This window comes from Temnothorax longispinosus, chromosome 3, assembly GCF_030848805.1.
Source record: "Temnothorax longispinosus isolate EJ_2023e chromosome 3, Tlon_JGU_v1, whole genome shotgun sequence".
Taxonomy (NCBI): domain Eukaryota; kingdom Metazoa; phylum Arthropoda; class Insecta; order Hymenoptera; family Formicidae; genus Temnothorax; species Temnothorax longispinosus.
In genome coordinates, this window is record NC_092360.1 from 15,206,714 (window position 1) to 15,225,116 (window position 18,403).

Genomic DNA, 18,403 nt, shown 5'->3' on the forward strand with positions numbered 1-18,403 from the left:
TTTATCTTATGCGAATAAAAGGAAGAATTTCTATGTATTTTATGGCACTGAGAACGCGTTGTCGTTTCTTTGCAGTACCTTTCAATTAAGTACATATTACTTGACTGACAAATGACAAATTATACTTAATAACAGAAATACTTAATAACAAAATTATAAAGTATTTTTGTTATTAAATTAAAATTGGGAATATATTCATATTAGTGGAATAAGAATAAAAAGTTCTAAAATAAAAGGGAAATACGGAAAATCTGGAATATCCTATGTATGTAGCAGCACGAATTGCAACCGACGTAATGCTGAAAATAAAGGAATTGCTTCATTTGGTTTCATTCCGTTTCGTCGTTGACGGAACGATTTTCTGGAAAAATTTTATCTTTCTAGAAATAAGCTCGCTCTAACGTGTGAGCAACGCGATACTCATGCATGATTACAATATTATGCAGCATTCCTATCATGGCTCAGAATAAGACACGGAGATAAGACAGTAGATACGACGAATACAATACGACGTGATGTTGTTTGCATATATAGATATATGAGAACGGATAAATTTCCAAAAATTTTACGATATTTTTATATATACAATATTTTTGAACAAAATAATAAATCTATACTTTAAGAGTGTTTAAATCTAAATATTATTAACGTTTTATAATCAATCTTTTAAAATTGTATAGAACACTAATAAGAATCACATTAGGTACTATTCTCGTAAATAATCTTTGATAAACATATATATAGGGATAATCTTGTTAAAAAAAATGTGATTAAAAATGTAATTTATTAATAATTTTATACAAGGTTTTATCTTTATTGTTAGATTTCTTAGTAGGTAAATTAGAAATGTTATTTGTTTTAATTGATGTATTTGAGTTGTTGGATAATGGAGTTTTTATCATCTATTGATATTTTTTAAGCGAAATTTACTAAAACTAATATTCAAAATAATTTTATAATTAAAATCAATGATTAAGATTCCAATGAAATTTCCGTTAAAGAGCTATCGATTCCTAATTTTCCGAGAAAACTGTCACTGACGGCAACGGCGATCTCAGTAAAAGTATCTTATCTGTAAGTTTCATACATCAAACGTAAATATTTCAATACGTTCTTGATCGGCTGTATAAGCTTTTTTCGGTATTCGATAGTGTCCTTCCTATTCTTTCCGTGCGACGGTGATATTTGCGCGTATTCCCCAATGCAACCCAAACGACGTACTTGATATCGAAAACCTATCGAACTCGTCTGATTCGTGCACGCCAAATATCACGCGACAATCCGTCCCTCCCTATTCACACACTCATCCGTCATTTATAACCCTTCTCTCTCTATCTCTCGCCAGTTACGGTTGCACACCCGGCAACAAGACCGAGTTTCTCGCGTCACAGAACTTGACGGAGGAGGAGTTCCAAGACCACCCGACCATCAATTGGGATGCGATCCTGTGGGTCAGACGACCCTTAGAGTTGTGGGTTGTTCAAGTCATCTTGGCTATGGTGTCGTTAACCGAAGCTTTACTGCTTGCCTACCTCGGTTACAAGGTACGTCATCCTTCCCTCCTGCAAATAAATTCTGTTTTTATTACTTACGACTTATATTCGACTGCTGCTTGAGCACGCTTTCGTTATTTTATTGGCTTGCTTGCCGAAGAATTTTATGATTTTTTTACGATTAAAATATTTTTTTTCTCAAGATAATTAGGCTATGCTAGAATGTAAAGCGATAATGTATATTGCGATTTTCTTGTACATGTAAAATTACTTGCATAAATAATTACATTACATATATACAATAGTGGAATCATAAATTTTATTTCTAAAAATCTAGATTTATTTTATAACTAATATAAAAAATAGTATAAATTGTAGATATACGCGTATTATTGAATTAAACAATTACAAAATAAAAATAATTGTAACTATCTATTAAAAATCTAACCTTTTGCTGTCACAAATTTCAAATCGGGCTTTAAAGTCTCGCATACAAAATCTCAATGAGTATCGACGCTACCTTCCTTCATCAAATTAATAATAGAGTTTATGACATGTAATTTTGAATGCATTGTGATGGGAAACTGGCGTTTCAAAAGACAGGTAAGTTTACGTATGTAGCAGATCATTACTATAAGTCGCCTGAAATGATGAAAAAACGTGTCCTTAACATTTTTCTGTACCTATTGAAGTGTCGGAAGTTATTCTTGGGGTCTTTCTGAATCGTTTGGTACTAGGCCGATATTTTTAGGGCCGATAGTTCTGTACATAGGTATTAAAGATTGAGAAGAGTCCGAAGTCGGTATGCGGCGCGCGGCGTGGCAAACACGTTACGACTCGTTTTATTTAAAAAATCATAACTCACTAACAAATTGACGAAGCTTAATGATTAAACACGCAAATTAAAGCTAAAAGTAGTGCGAATGAGAAAAAAATATGAGATAATTATTAATTAAATAAGAATACTTAATTTCGTCGCCGCAAATTTGGTAATTTTTAAATGGTACAGAAGGACTTTAAAAACTTAAAGAATGCTAGAAAAAGAATTTTTGAATAAGAAAAAACGAATTTGAAGTGTGACAGATATTTTTTATGTAAAAAAATTAATTTATTATTTATTATTATTATTATTAATATTATTATTATTATTTATTGTTTATTATTATTATTATTTATTTATTATTTATTATTTATTTTTAATTTTTTTATTAATTTATTAATTTATTAATTTTTTTTATTTTTTTTTCTTAAATTAATAGCATGTAAATGCAAATCAAATTGCACCGGGTCATGTGGCTGCAAAAAGGCAGGGTTAAGATGTTCTGACCTCTGTGCTAATTGCAAACAGAACGGCTGCCTAAATATGTTTGTATCTGACGAAATGAGCGATTCCGAATCGGATGAAGACTATTCAAATAGTGCAAATGAAGAAGAAGAAGAAGAAGATTAACAACTAATTTCCATCGTATCTCTTCTATGGCGGTTATAAATTATTTAAATATTCATATTTCCTCGATTTTTCACTGTACAGAAATGAATAAAACACGAAATTCTTTAAACAATCAATATTTTGGTGAGATTTAGAACAAGCTCTTTTCTTTAAAATTTAGCCTGCGTTTGTTTATTCCCATTGGAAAAATAAAATCTATAATATACGTTATGCTCCCAATGTGAATAAACGAACGCAAGCTTAGTCGAAAAAATTTGTTTCATGCCTCCCCAAAATATTGAAGCTCTGAAGGCTAATTTGGTGAAGACAGCAGCATCGAGATTCTGCGTGCTACGAAATTTTGAAGCCCAATTGTTTGTAGAAATTTGTGAAGTCAGAAGATGGACATTTTTTTAGTAGTTATTATAATTTTATATTATAAATTATTATATTATGATTAATCAATTCAATAAAATATGTATATAATACACTTTATACTGCTTTTTATTTTAATTATAAAATAAATCTATTTTTATAGGAACACAATTTATGGCATAACTATATGCCATAAATTATATTATATTAAATTATATTATATATTTTATATGATGTATTTTACTTTTAATTGAAGTAATTATGTTAAAGATTAATAAGAAATATATTTTATCAATAAAAAAATATTTTGTTTATTTAAATTTAAAAACTTAAAAAATTAACGTTTATGTTCAATAAATGTTTTTTTTTGTGTCTGTATAATATGTATACAGGGTGTCAATTTGAAAACTTTCAGTCGGAATATCTCGGAAAATAGCAGATATCAAAACACGGTTTGAAAAAAATAAGAGACATATTTTGATTTTAAAAAATTTAACCTTGGGTGGAAGCGTCATGGTCAAATAAAGGACAACTTAATTTTTTTTAATAAACACATAATTTTTTAAACATCTACGTTTGTAACTCTTCTCATTACTAACTCAACGTGCTATGATCCAAAATCGTCGAAAGTCGAATGACCAAATGTAGGCTCACAGTGTTATTATCTTTGTACATGTTATGAGACACCTTTTGTAGTTTTGCAATTTTTACTAAGTAAATAAATTATATATCTAGTTTACTTAAACTGATAAGTTCAGCGAGTGCTAATTCGTAGTATAAGTCACGATAATTCCGCGTGTCAAATCAAAATCGAACGGATTTTGTTGTTAGACTGCTATTTTTGTTCGTATTTGTTATATTTGTGGATATGGGCAATGTCATGATGACTTAGTTTGGTATGTAGAATCACTATATTAACACTTGTAATAAGAATTAGCACTCATTGTACTTACCAGTTTAAGTAAACTAGAAAAAAATGTCAATCACCTACGTCCAACAATTAATATTAAAATTTGAAGAAACAGAATCAATAGCAAACAAAAACAGAACTGTACAAAGAATAGTGAATGTAGCAACTCAACTTGAAATGTTAGGTCATTATGCAATGAATCCAACATTGTCGATTCACAAAACTGCAGCTGCAAAAGGTGTCTCATAACATGTATAAAAACAATAATACTGTGAGCCTGCATTAGACCTTCGACGACTTTGGATCATAGCACGTTGACCTCGTAATGAAAAGAGCTACTGGCTACAAACCTATAAGTGTTTAAAAAAATTATGTCTTTTTAAAAAAATTAAGTTGACCTTTATTTGACCATGACGCCTCCACCCAAGGTCAAATTTTTTTAAATCAAAGTATGTTCCTTTTGCTACCCTATATTCTCTCTAAACCGTGTTTTGATATCTTTACTAGTTCCCGAGATATTCCGACTGAAAGTTTTCAAATTGACACCCTGTATAATCTATTATATCTAATAAACTTTTTTCTATTATTAGCTTATTTTTTATATAATTTTTTCTTTATATATTTAAAAAACAGTATTTTTTAAGTAACATTCTTGTAATTAACGCATTTAAAAGGTAATTTTTATACTGCAATAAAACTACGTAAACAAATTATTTTGTGCAATTATAATGCACGCTGTAAAGCTACTAAAAATATCAATCCATAATTAGTTTAATAAACGTACCTATTATCGTATTATTGTATTTTATGATATATATATATATATATATATATATATATATTTTTTTTTTTTATCAAATATTTGCTGCATAATTTTGCATGAGTAAGTATGGTTGTGCTTCGCTAGATTCGCTACGCTCCTTCGTTGTTCTGCAATCTCTAAAATAAATTTAAATTGCACCTGAAATAAAACGAGACTTTCATAAGCAAATTGAAGAGCGGACATTAATGTGTGACTTACTTATTCAGAGCAGATGGTTTACGGTTCAGTTATTAGGTGTTTTGAATCGACTGAATATGTCGTATCGCGCAAGATTGACGCTCAATGACTCGCAAGCTATTTGCTTCCGTGATTTATTCGTTCGGAAAAAGAAGTTCTACCCCAACTAGCCTCGAATTATATACCAGAGAGACTACTTTTGAATTAAAAAGTTTACAAAAAATTAATTAGAGGAATGTCGCGATGTTTTTGGTCGGTTAGGCTTTTTCAATTAATTTTTTTTTTCAAATTTTTTTGTCTTTAAAACTTAAAAATATTTGTAGTGATGGTAGTTGTTTCAAAAATACGAAAGGTGAAATAAAAAGCGATTAAACGAGATACCTATTTCTTCGTTTGAAATGCAATTCTTCTGCAGCTAATTATTTTATTTTAATCACAAAAATAATGTGAATCAAGTTTAAGAAAAAAATAATTAATAGTAAAATGTTTAGTATAATATTTTAAGTTTGTTGTCTGATATTTTAAACAATTTTAAATAATTTGAAAAAGTTGGATTGTGAATATCTCTATATATTTGAAGGAAGATATTAATCGAGAGAAGATAATGTTAGAGTTGTATGTTAGAGCTTCTGTCAAACATTTATCTCCTTTACTAGTTTTATGAGAACACCATAATGTGTAATTCCGATTTGTAAAACCCGCGACACGATAGGAGCGCTCCTGCCGGACGACTCGCTTTCCCGTGAAGGCGCAAGCCCCGCGCGGGCGATCGGTTTTTGTTGATTGTGACGACACCGATGTCGAAGAGTCGAGTGTTGGAAAAATATACTTTAAATAACTTTAAAGTTCTTAAAAGTAATTTTAAAAGTTTAAGAGTTTACTTAAGAAATTTTTAGGTAAATTAAAGTGTGTACAAGGTTAATCTAAAGTAATCTAAGAAATTTTAAAGTATTTCAAAACTGATAGTAAAATAATCTTAGAAAACCAAAGGTTTTAAAAACTGACTTTAAAATAGTATTCTGGTATTTTAAAGGAGTGGAAAAGTAGCTTTAAAGTAATTTTAATAAATCTTATAAGAAAACATTAAACTTTAAAGTTTTTTTATAAATCTCGATCTTAACTTAAAAGTTACATGGAAGCAAACTTTTAAGGAGATTTATCTCATGTAGTTAAATCTTTAAGGTTTAAAGTTGTAAAGTTAAAGTTATAAGTATTTTAAAGCTGAACTTGGTTAGATGGCGCGTGTGTGAATGGTAGCGGTGAAAGTGCGTTGTGTTGTGCGATTTTAGCTTTGTTTCTGGGTTTAAAGATTAGTATGTGGCAAGTAGGGATAATGGAAAGATAGGGTGTAAGTAGGGGATGTGATGAGAATGAAGGGAGATAGTAGGATGCAAGTAGAGAAAAGTAGTATAGAAGTGTTTAGAGAACGTGGTAGGATTGAGGTTATGTCATGGTGACAAGTCAGTTAGGCGGTAAAGGCGGTAATGGTAATGTAGGTAAAGTAGGGAAGGTTTTAAAATTTCTCGTGTACCCGACATCGTCGAGGAGTTGCGTAGCGGGTGTATATGTGTGTGCACGTGTGTCGCGCGGATTCGCACGCCAGACGATCGATAAGCCGTCCGTCGTCGGGATCGCGTCTTCCAGGAACGAAACGCGGATCATCGTGAAGCCCGGCACGTGCCGGCATCGTTCCCTCGAGCTACGAGCCGGCAAAAATCTAACTTGCAAAGGCAACTGCGAAACGGAGACGCCTCGAGCCTACGAGCATTTTGACCCAATTCTTATTGGTCAAGACATTGGACTACTGCGCATACGTAATGTTGTTTCACCTTTCTTATCACATCATGTTTGCTCCTGTAATAAACGTTGCTTTTATTATAGGCGGGGGGAGGGGCTCTGCACCCCCCTCCTCGCCTGCGCCTCGACTTTCGACTCGGGGGGGGTTCGCCCCCCCGAACCCTCCCGTATGTGCCCATTTCTCTCAACTCGGGGAGGTTTCGCCCCCCCTTTACCCCCCGCAAGTCCTTCTTTAAATTTTAGACGCACTTGTGATATAAAATAGTGTGTGTAACTATTCTTTATTATTATTTCTATATTGCATTTGGAATTTTTAAAGTGCTTTTATGTTTTAAAATAAGATATAAATATTTATCTTCTTTTATATGTCTGTCCTTATTAGGAAGAAATAATTTATAAGATTTTCTTTAGTTTTTATAGTTTGCTTCCATTGAAACGAGTATAAAGGATAAAAGATTCGTATAAAAGATTTCAAGTAAAAAACAAAATTGTATTAAATTATCGTCAGGTTTAAATGTATTAATTAGCATGTTTGACAATAATTGCAGTATTTTAACAAATGGAGCCGCAAAACAATTACTTATAGAAACACTAAATGAACTAGCAAACCCAGACCAAAACAAGAAGCTCTCCAGCAATTAATAAATCTGGCAGAGTTACAAATGAAAATTAAATTGTAAAACATGGGTGTACTGAATAATATTTTAAAAACACTTTAAAAATTTATAATAAATAAAATAATAACAAATTTAACTTACAGCAATGCTTACTTTACCCAGCAAACACAGAAAACACCGAGTGAGCAATTTGCTATCAAATTGCTCACTTGGTGTTTTCTGTGTTTGCTGGGTACTTATCCCTGTGAAAAAACCTTAGAATTATGAAAAGTAAATTTAGGCATTTTTAACTTTAAAATTGTCGAAATTTACTTTTCATAATTTTAAGATTCTTTATACATTTTTCTTGAAGTAAGTACCTTATAGTTATAAGATTACCTTAAACAATAGTTTTAAAGTGTCCAAATTTACCTTTAATTTTTTTTTAAGTTTTTCTCTAAAGTAAGTTTTAAGTTTTTTTTTAAAGATTTCTAAGGTAAATTTTCCCAAGGAATAAACTGTCTCTGCGTAAAGACGTACTACATACATAAAGTTTCGAGTTACCTTTGCAATACCAAACAGATAACATAAAAATTGTTTATTATTCTAATATACATAGATATATTAGGATCAAATTTAATTATTTAATTATTTAATTATTTTATATTCATCTTCTTATGTATATCTTGAGCAAAGCATAGAGAAATTTTTTTATTTTACAAATAAAATTTTTAAATATTTTCTGTAAGTTAATTACTTCAAGAACGAAAAACGATGATTTGGAAAAAGTTATATTACTGTTAAATGATTATTTGATCTTACTGCATCGATAAATTTTCACACGCGCACGTGCAAAATTCGCGATATAATCTGCAACGGTCTGTAGCAAGTCCGTCACGCTATTCGCTAATCGAGCATTCCGGCGATAAGCCGATAACATTATTAACATCAATAACGTACAGGTGTATTATAATCAAATGTACTGTTATTAAAGTTTGTAATGTAATATCCTCCGGTTGCTACGTAACTTAAATTGCATGTTAATAAAAAATCTCCGTTTCAAATTTCTTTAGAGTTAATGATGACATTCTATCTAAAAGATTTATCTCAGATTACTGTAGTTTATTATACAATACATAATACATATAACGAGAAATATGTATAATTTTTCAATATTCTCGTGGAAATTGGATTTTTCTCGTATTGTGTATCTCATTTTTTTACATTGCGTATCTTGTTTCAAAATAGAACAATATGAGAATAACATTAGAAAAATACATACTATATACAATAATACTATATTTTTAAATGATTTAAAAACATAACTTACTTAAGAGGAAACTTTAATTTACTGATAATAAAAAAATATTGTTCTGATGTTTTAATATAAATTTTATAAAATATTATTACTTTTTAAAACGGATATAATCGCATATTAAAAAATATTATTCAATATAAAATATATAAAATATAAATAATATACATGTAACATGTATAATAAGAACAAGGATTATAAAATGTTTGAAAAGTTTAAGACTTGTGCTGGCTCAATATATAGCTATGTCCACGTTAACAGTACCTACACACGGCGTCATTCTTCACAAAATTGTGAACTATAAGACGTGAAAAATGATGTTAAAAGAGCTAAATTATTTTTGCAATATACAGCATCAATTTTGACGTAGAACTACGTCTTTGTCGACAATAAGTAGGAGGTAAATCCAGGAACACAGAAAACATGTCACACTTTGATCGTTTATATCTTTGAAACTAATAATCGTAGAGTAATAAATAAAGTGTCATTCGATAGCTTATAGAGTTCTATTTTCTCTCTAAAATCTCCAAAAGTGGTTACCGATTTCTATCTTAATATTCTCCGTGATTGCTCTAATTTCCGTAAATTGTGATATCAAGCTGAAATTTGTTTTTATGGATAGAGTGTCATTAAAGGAAGGTTGGTATTGAATTTGGTGATGATTGGTGAAGAGGTTACCCCAATTTCTGTTTTAAGAAATCTCCGTGTTTGTTTTAATTTCCATACATTTTGTGATATTGAGCTGAATTTTTTGATGGATAGATTATCATTAAAAAGAAGTACCGGTATTGAATTTGGCGTCAATCGTTGAAGGGGTTACCGATTTATGTCTAACAATAATGTAGGGGAGACCGGGGCTATGGAGTCCACACTTTACGCTTTTTTCAAGTTTACTAAAAAACTAATAAAGATATTTGGCTAAAATTTTAATGGTATAACCTTTCAACCTTGCTATTAATAAAAAACATAATTAGAATCGTTAATCTTTTAACATTTTAAAGAGGCGAACTTTTTAAGTGGACAAGTCAAGCGTAGACAGATAGCCCTATATGCGGGGCTATCTGTCTACATTCGAGGAGCTATTTGTCCACATAATAAAAAACACATTATTTATATTAATTTTTATACTTATTTATAATATTATTTATTATTAATATATAATATTGAAAAAACTGCCTAGTCGTTGGAGTCAGAGAGGTAGTAGGCATTTTGTGTAGATTTTTTGACAAGTTTCTTGCGTAGAGCTGATTTTTCTGACGGTGGCATCAAACTGACTTTGAGTCCGTTGCAAAATCCTCAATTCTTTAATCTTTTTTTTATTTAGGGCCTTTACTTTATCCTCGGCAGCGTTTGAAATAAAAAATACTCAATAATTTAAGACAAACTCATATATTTAACTTGACGTGTATTTTTAAAATAAAAATTTGGTGACGATTCTTGAATCGCAGGATCAAGTAGTTGCTCGTAGGTAACTTTTTTACAGTAGCGAGTGAGAACCCGAACATTTATTCCAAAGTCTAACACTGTTTTTACGAAAAGATTCTCGCTCAATTTTGATTCTTTTAATCGCTCTAAATATAATTTTATTAGATATGTCTGCCTTATCCGTCTTAAGGAAAGTCTTTCTTTTGTAATAGTTACGCACCATTATCTATTTATAAAAGAACAATTTGTCATTGAAGTGTGGACACATTGCCCCATCAAAAATAGGACAGATAGTCCCGACCACCTTGGCGGAAAAAATTTATATAAATAACTACAAAATTTAACTAGAAATAAAAATTTGTACATTTTTGTTGAAATATTTAATTTTTTGTAAAAATAGTTATTTTTTTGTAAAAATATCTACGAAATAGTACCACAAATTACAATGTTCTTAAATCAAGAAATTATTGCAAGTAGTATTTTATAAAAAACTACAATTTTATAAAAAATAGTACAAAAATTTACAAATTTTAAAAATTTAAGAAGAAAAAAATTTTTTAAAAATTAAAAGATCTACTTACTTGTAAAATACTACAATTATTTATAAATAACTATAAAAATCTACTACAATTTACGTATCGTAAAACTATGCAACTTAGAATCTAATTCAGTTTTTAGTTTCTCATAAAATACTACAACTGCGTACAAATACTAACAAATACCAATTTCTTTGTACAGCTCAAAAATTTATTACAATTATGGCTAATTAAAATTTGTAATTTTTAGTTAAATGTTACAAATTTTTACACTAATCTTCTAAAATTCATCTATTATTAATAACTTCTTAATTCGCAAAAGTCAAAATACTTATGCTTTTATTTTCGTATAGTTTGTTGTAAAGTCCAATAGAAAAATACATAAAAGTACAATTTTTTACCTATATGAATTTCTGATTCGTGAATGATTGTAATTTTGCATACAATACTACAAGATTCTACAGAAAACGACACAATCCTTAAGCCTTTTACAACTCGTGAATTCATGAAAATCTACATAAATTTGCTTTTTTTAGATGTTTATAAGATACTACAATTTTACATGGAAATTAACAGATCTTTAACCAAACTTTTAACCTTTCCATGGAAAGTAAAAATTAATATGTCAATTAAAAAAATTAAGTATTTTATGCAAAATTAGAAAAAAAGAAAACTTAAAATAACATATAAGCAATGAGAAGTGCCGTTCGGTCGAAGCGGATCTTGATGCTTGATAATATTTCACAATATCAATTATTATTAAATACATGTTTCAGTTTTTTAAATTGGCACTGCGTGCCAATATGGACTTTGTCGGACTTAAAACGTAATTGTGTAAACTGAAACTAAAAATAATATATTTTATATTAATTTGATATTGTCAAGTAAAATAATACACTATTAGAAGAATATTTTTATAACAGTTATACAAAATGGATAGATCCATTATAGAGTATATATTCATATATGATTATCTTTAACCTTATAAATATACTTTTACATGATTACACATGATAATATACTAGTATATAAAACCATATATGACTATATGAAGTTATATTTAAAGAGATTTAGCCATATAATATTGTTTAAGATTATATTTCCATTTCTTATATGACCATTATAATTATATATTTACTAATATGAACAAATAAGAGGTATTTTTTCCCGAGTATATAATCATATATGCTTATATATGGTCATATGTATAATATTATTTAAGATTATATTTTTTATTTCTTATATGATCATATATAATCATGTATCTACTAAAAAAAATAAAAATATTTTATTAAAATACATAAATTTTTCTTGTCAAAAAACTTGGCGCTGCTAGACCTCAAAATTAGGTCAGCCTGGTGTGTATGTGCGAGCGAGTGGGTGTGGGCGATGTGTCTAGCAGCGCCAAGTTTTTTGACAAGAAAAATTTATGTATTTTAATAAATATTTTTATTTTTTGTACTGTTACCTCTGTAATTCTTTGCGATGCGATTAAATCTTTTAAAATACATATATAAACTTTGTATTTAAATACCTTGTATTCCCTTATTGGGTTTAAATATTTTAATAAAATATTTGTATTTTGTACTGTTACCTCTGTGTAATTCTTCATGATTCAATTTTTTATTCTAATCGAAGAAAAGCAGTAGTAATATTATACCTCGAAAAAACCTAAGTAACAAGTGGTAGACGTAATCTTTGTATCTCGAAAAATATATGTTCTCTGTAATTGGCGCTGTAATTTAAAAAAAGATATCATTTCTTTTTTGTAATTGTAATAATAGATCACTTGAAGCGCGACTCTTTTTTTGATAAGGTAACGTAATTTTGTGATGTGTATCACTTGAGTAATAATTTTTTGGAAATAAAAATAATACTGCTTAGGTTTTTTCGAGATTTTTGGAGATACAAAGATTACGTCCACCACCTGTTACTTAGGTTTTTTCGAGGTATAATACTACTACTTTGTTTTTTTTTTCGAGGTGAAGATACTACTGTTTAGGTTTTTTCGAGATTTTTCAAGATACAAAGATTTCGTCTACCACTTTTTACTTAGATTTTTTTAAGGTATAATACAACCACTGTTTTTTTTTTCGAGGTAACAACATATACACTACTATGCGTGTACTTGGCGCCTTTCTTTACCTTTTTTTTAAAAAAGGTAATTTTGTACAGATATCACGCCTTTTTGCAGTATTACGCATTGTATAAACAATATGTACAGGGTGTTATTTCGAGGTATAATACTACCACTTTGTTTTTTTTGAGGTAACAACATAATACATATATACTACTATGCGTGTACTTGGCGCATTTTTTTACCTTTTTTTTGAAAAATGTAATTTTGTACGGATATCACGCCTTTTTGTAGTGTCATATAAGACGTCGGCGTTAAAAGTAGATAGAAGAAGAAGTATCTTAATAAAAAATTTTCACATTTGGACTTTGCGTCGCAATATCTCCGCTCGTAGGGCACGGAGCGGGATATTATAAGAAACCCCCCCCCCCTAATTGGACCCCAAGCTATCGATCAAGCCTACTTAGAACTTGATCCGTTCACTCGTTATTGAGATCTCAACATCTCGGGTACTCGCAACCCGTCGCGTCGCGTAAAAAAGTCACGGTCGGTCTCGCTCCGCGTGTACTTGGCGCGAGACACTACCGTGTCTCTTGATTCTGCCGCTAGGGAATTTTTAAGTCGATTCTTATGAATCAAGCTTGAATTTGATGTCTAGGTGTCCCAGGTTGCCGATGACGAGGTTCACATAGTGCGCTTCATAGTTTTCGGTATCCAGGTGTATTAATACCTTGAATTTGATGTCCACGTGTTCCAGGTTGCTGATGTCGGGTTCCAGATAGTGCGCTCTATAGTTTTCGGTGTCCAGGTATAATAATACGTTGAATTCGATGTCTAGGTGTCCCACGTTTCCGATGACGAGGTCCACATAGTGCGCTCCGTAGTTTTCGGTGTCTACGTGTATTAATATCTCGAATTCGATATCTATGTGTCCTACATTCAGATTTAAAGTTATTAATACACCTAGACACCAAAAACTACAAAGCGCACTATGTGGACCTTGTCATCAACAACCTGGGACACGTGGACATCGAATCCAAAGTATTAATACACGTAGACACCAAAAACTACGGAGCGCACTATGTGGACCTTGTCATCGGCAACCTGGGACATCTAGACATCGAATTCAACGTACGATTACACCTGGACACCGAAAGCTATGAAGCGCACTATCTGGATCCCGTCATCGGCAACCTGGGACACGTGGACATCGAATTCAAAATATTAATACACGTAGACACCGAAAACTACGGAGCGCACTATGTGGACCTCGTCATCGGCAACCTGGGACACCTAGACATTGAATTCAACGTACGATTACACATGGACACCGAAAACTATGAAGCGCACTATCTGGATCCCGTCATCGGCAACCTGGGACACGTGGACATCGAATTCAAGGTATTAATACACGTAGACACCGAAAACTACGGAGCGCACTATGTGGACCTCGTCATCGGCAACCTGGGACACGTAGACATCGAATTCAACGTATTATTACACCTGGACACCGAAAACTATGAAGCGCACTATCTGGACCTCGTCATCGACAACCTGGGATACCTAGACATCGAATTCAAGCTTGATTCATAAGAATCGACTTAAAAATTCCCTAGCGGCACTTTCTGCCAAGCGTAGAGAACCTTCTTTTCCGTTGACTTCATATATATTATATCAAGCTTGATTCATAAGAATCGACTTAAAAATTCCCTAGCGGCACTTTCTGCCAAGCGTAGAGAACCTTCTTTTCCGTTGACTCAATATATATTATATATTACCTAATTTACCTAAATAGAAATCTTCCTCCTGACCGATAAGTTTATCGACCTAATTTCGAAATACGCGCGCGATATCGAAACTGGCGATACCTGCGCCGCCAGCGTCGAAAAAGTGAAAGTGACGTTTCTCTGATAATCATAATAATATTGAGATGAGAGCGGTCGACGTAGACGACGTATCTTAATAAAAAATTTTCACATTTGGACTTTGCGTCGCAATATCTCCGCTCGTAGGGCACGTAGCGGAATATTATGAGAGAAAACCCCCCTAATTGGACCCCAAGCTATCGATCAAGCCTACTTAGAACTTGATCCGTTCACTCGTTATCGAGATCTCAACATCTCGGGTACTCGCAACCCGTCGCGTCGCGTAAAAGAGTCACGGTCGGTCTCGCTCCGCGTGTACTTGGCGCGAGACACTACCGTGTCTCTTGATATAAACTAATATGAATAAATAAGAAATTTTTTTCCCGGGTTATGCGGTTTTAGACATGTGTGTATGGTGCTGGGTAAGGTTTTTTTTTATAATAACTCGCTTTTTATTTTACAGATAAGTTAGAATAAAGCAGTTTTTTTTTGTAATCGCGCGGCGCGACGTTGGCCCAATAGGCCTATTTTGTAATGAGCCGGCACTGGTTTCTGACATTCACCCGACATTAAGAAAAAATTATATTCGTATATTCGATTCGAAATTTTATTATGACACATGTAGACTATATATAACACTTACATCAAATTAAGAAGTAGTCTACCACGTAAGACGGTTGGCTCACGATCCAGAGGTCCCGAGGTTTCGAGTTCGAATCCCATCAAGGTAAGTGTGTTTTTCAAGTACGAGAAAATATTTATAATCATAGGTTGCATCTTAAGAAACAAATTTATAGTTAAAAAAGTAGTAATAAAATTTCAAAATAAATATAATTTTTTTTATGTCGGGTGAATTTCCTCATTAGAGTGTTTTAATTCTAGTATTTCCTTATAATCTACTGTACTCAAATAGATATAAAAATGTGTAGAATATCAGTATTAGTTGTAGTTTGGCGTAGTTTTACCGAAAGATTTATAGATCAAGATGCACTTAAAAAATACAAAAATTTACAAAAGTGTTCCAATTCTAGCATTTTCATGTAGGATTTTGTAGTACTTCTTAAATTCATGTAGAATTTAATAGATTCTGGCAATTATATTTTATAATTTTTTGTAGTACATTTTTATTTTTTTTTAAATTTTGTGGAAATATTTCCGCCAGGGCACGTTTTTCAGTCTTTAACATGTTCCCAATTTTAGATAATGCGGAATTAAGATTTGACGCTTCTCACACCTGATAACTATATATTAATTGATAATATTATGAATTGCTTACTTTAATTTGAGTTAAACTACTGTCGCACAGCAAATTTTTCGACCGTCGAAAAATGTGAATAGGCATCGCAAGAAAACAAACAACATTTTGAATATTTTACGTAAAGGCATTTTTCAACTACTTGTTACAATGGTAGAGACATCTGTCTCTTAAAACTTGAGCTAGCAGTACTGTGGACACATAGCTCCCGTGTATAATAGACAGATAGCCCCGGTCTCCCCTAAAGTTATATACATGTAATTTTACATAGAATATCATTAAAGGAAGGTTGGTATTTACTTTGGCGAGTATCGGGGAAGGGGTTACCGATTTCTGCAAGAAATTTATACTTAAGACTTGTATTGACATAAATTTGTCTCGTCGATCCGGGGACACCGATTTATGCCTAAACAGAGTATAAGTTATACATGTATTCTTATATAGAGCATCATTAAAAGAAGGTTGGTATTGAATTTGGCGAAAATCGTTGAAGAGGTAACCGATTTTTGCTTTAAAAGTGTATAAGTTTTCTAATTCCATTATATTTTTCAGTCTTTTCTACCCCTATTTCATATATACTTCAAAATTTGGTTGATTAGACCCAGCTTTATTAGGTTTCTATGTATGTACGTATTTCTAGCAAATTCTAACGTATGTGTAACTCAAGAACTAATCAACCAAATTTCAAAGAATTATATATAAAATAGGGGTAGAAAAGACTGAAGAATATAATAGAATTAGAAAAAAATTGCCAATATAATAAAAAGTGTACAAATTAGAAATTTGCACACTTTTCTCGCTTATACACTGAAAGAAAAATTCTTGGTAAACTTGTGAGATGCATTTAGTAATAGTTCTTTTTAAAATATTTGATTATTATTACCGAATATAATAATAATAACAAAACATTTTGTAATAATTATAAACATTTAAAAAAAGCAGATTTTGCGTTTAGTTGAACCAACTAAACTATGTAGTACTTATTATCAAATTGCTTAGTGATAATTAACACACAGTGTGATAATTAGTTCTAAATTGTCTTAAAAAGCCTTATCTGATTGGTTTGTTGACAGTTACTTAATTATTTAGTAAGCAATTTGGTTATTTAGTAAATATTACTATAAATTTAGTAAGTATTGCTAATTCAGATTATTTTTTACGAAAGCTGTCAGTTTATTGTTCCGATCGTGCTGCATTTGTCTCATGAGCCTGAACCAGTTCATACATGTTCGTCGATCCAAGCATTCGTGCCATACATACTCGTTTATCACTCGCGAAAGTGCATCGTAAAACTCTACAGTTTTCGCGAAAGTACATTGTAAAGTTCTAAAAAATGAGTGAATTAGAAAATTTTCTCTTAATTTGACTTACACATCTCATTGATGTGTTATAGGTTAACCTTTTAAAGATTAACCTTTTAATACCTCAATGAGATGTTTAAGTTCCCAAATTAAGGCTCGGTGTCCACGATGCAAGAACTGTGTCCAAGTTTCGGTTTAAGCCAATCAACTAGCAGCTCTTACAGAAAAGTAGCAGTTTCATTGGCTTAAACCAAAACTTGGACACAGTTCTTGCATCGTGGAGACCGGGCCTAAGAGAAGATTTTCTAATTCACTAATTTCTTAGAACTTTACAATGTATTTTCGCGAAAACTGTAGTTTTACGATGTATTTTCGCGAGTGATGAACGAGTACGTAGGTACGAATGCTCGGATATCTATATATATAAAAATGAATGTATGTATGTATGTATGTATGTATGTCCTTTATACACTCTTGAACTATTCGATCGAATTTTTACCAAAAGTATATAAAATAGGGGTAGAATTTTCCGGGGAGTGTTATAGAGTGTATAATTTTTTGTTACCGATTTTTTTGGGAACCGGTACTCGACATTTTTTCATTTTTTCGGGAAATAATTGACCGAATTTCAAAGAAATATATATAAAAAAGGAGTAGAATTTCCCGGGGAGTGTCATAATGTGTGTAGTTTTGTGTTACCGATTTTCTGGAAACCGGTTTTTCTAATTTTTTTTAATTTTCGGGAAATAATTGATTGAATCTCAAAGAATTGTATATGAAACGGGGGTAGAATTTTCCGGGGAGTGTTATAGAATGTATAATTTTTTGTTACCGATCTTTTTGGGAACCGGTATTCGACATTTTTTCATTTTTTCGGGAAATAATTGACCGAATTTCAAAGAAATATATATGAAACAGGAGTAGAATTTTCCGGGGAGTGTCATAATGTGTATAGTTTTTTGTTACCGATTTTCTGGAAACCGGTTTTTCTAATTTTTTTTAATTTTCGGAAAATAATTGACCGAATCT

At 31.3% G+C, this 18,403-nt stretch overlaps 1 protein-coding gene across 4 annotated transcripts in view; it reads left to right on the forward strand.

Annotated features, from left to right (window-relative positions):
- Slo2 (slowpoke 2) overlaps positions 1-18,403 on the forward strand; it is a 310,825-nt gene that overhangs the window by 215,877 nt on the left and 76,545 nt on the right. For all 4 annotated transcript variants that reach the window (XM_071773904.1, XM_071773905.1, XM_071773902.1 and 1 more), the window contains exon 4: positions 1,346-1,544. In XM_071773904.1, the coding sequence (XP_071630005.1) occupies positions 1,346-1,544 (199 nt within the window). The remainder of the gene's footprint in view (positions 1-1,345; positions 1,545-18,403) is intronic.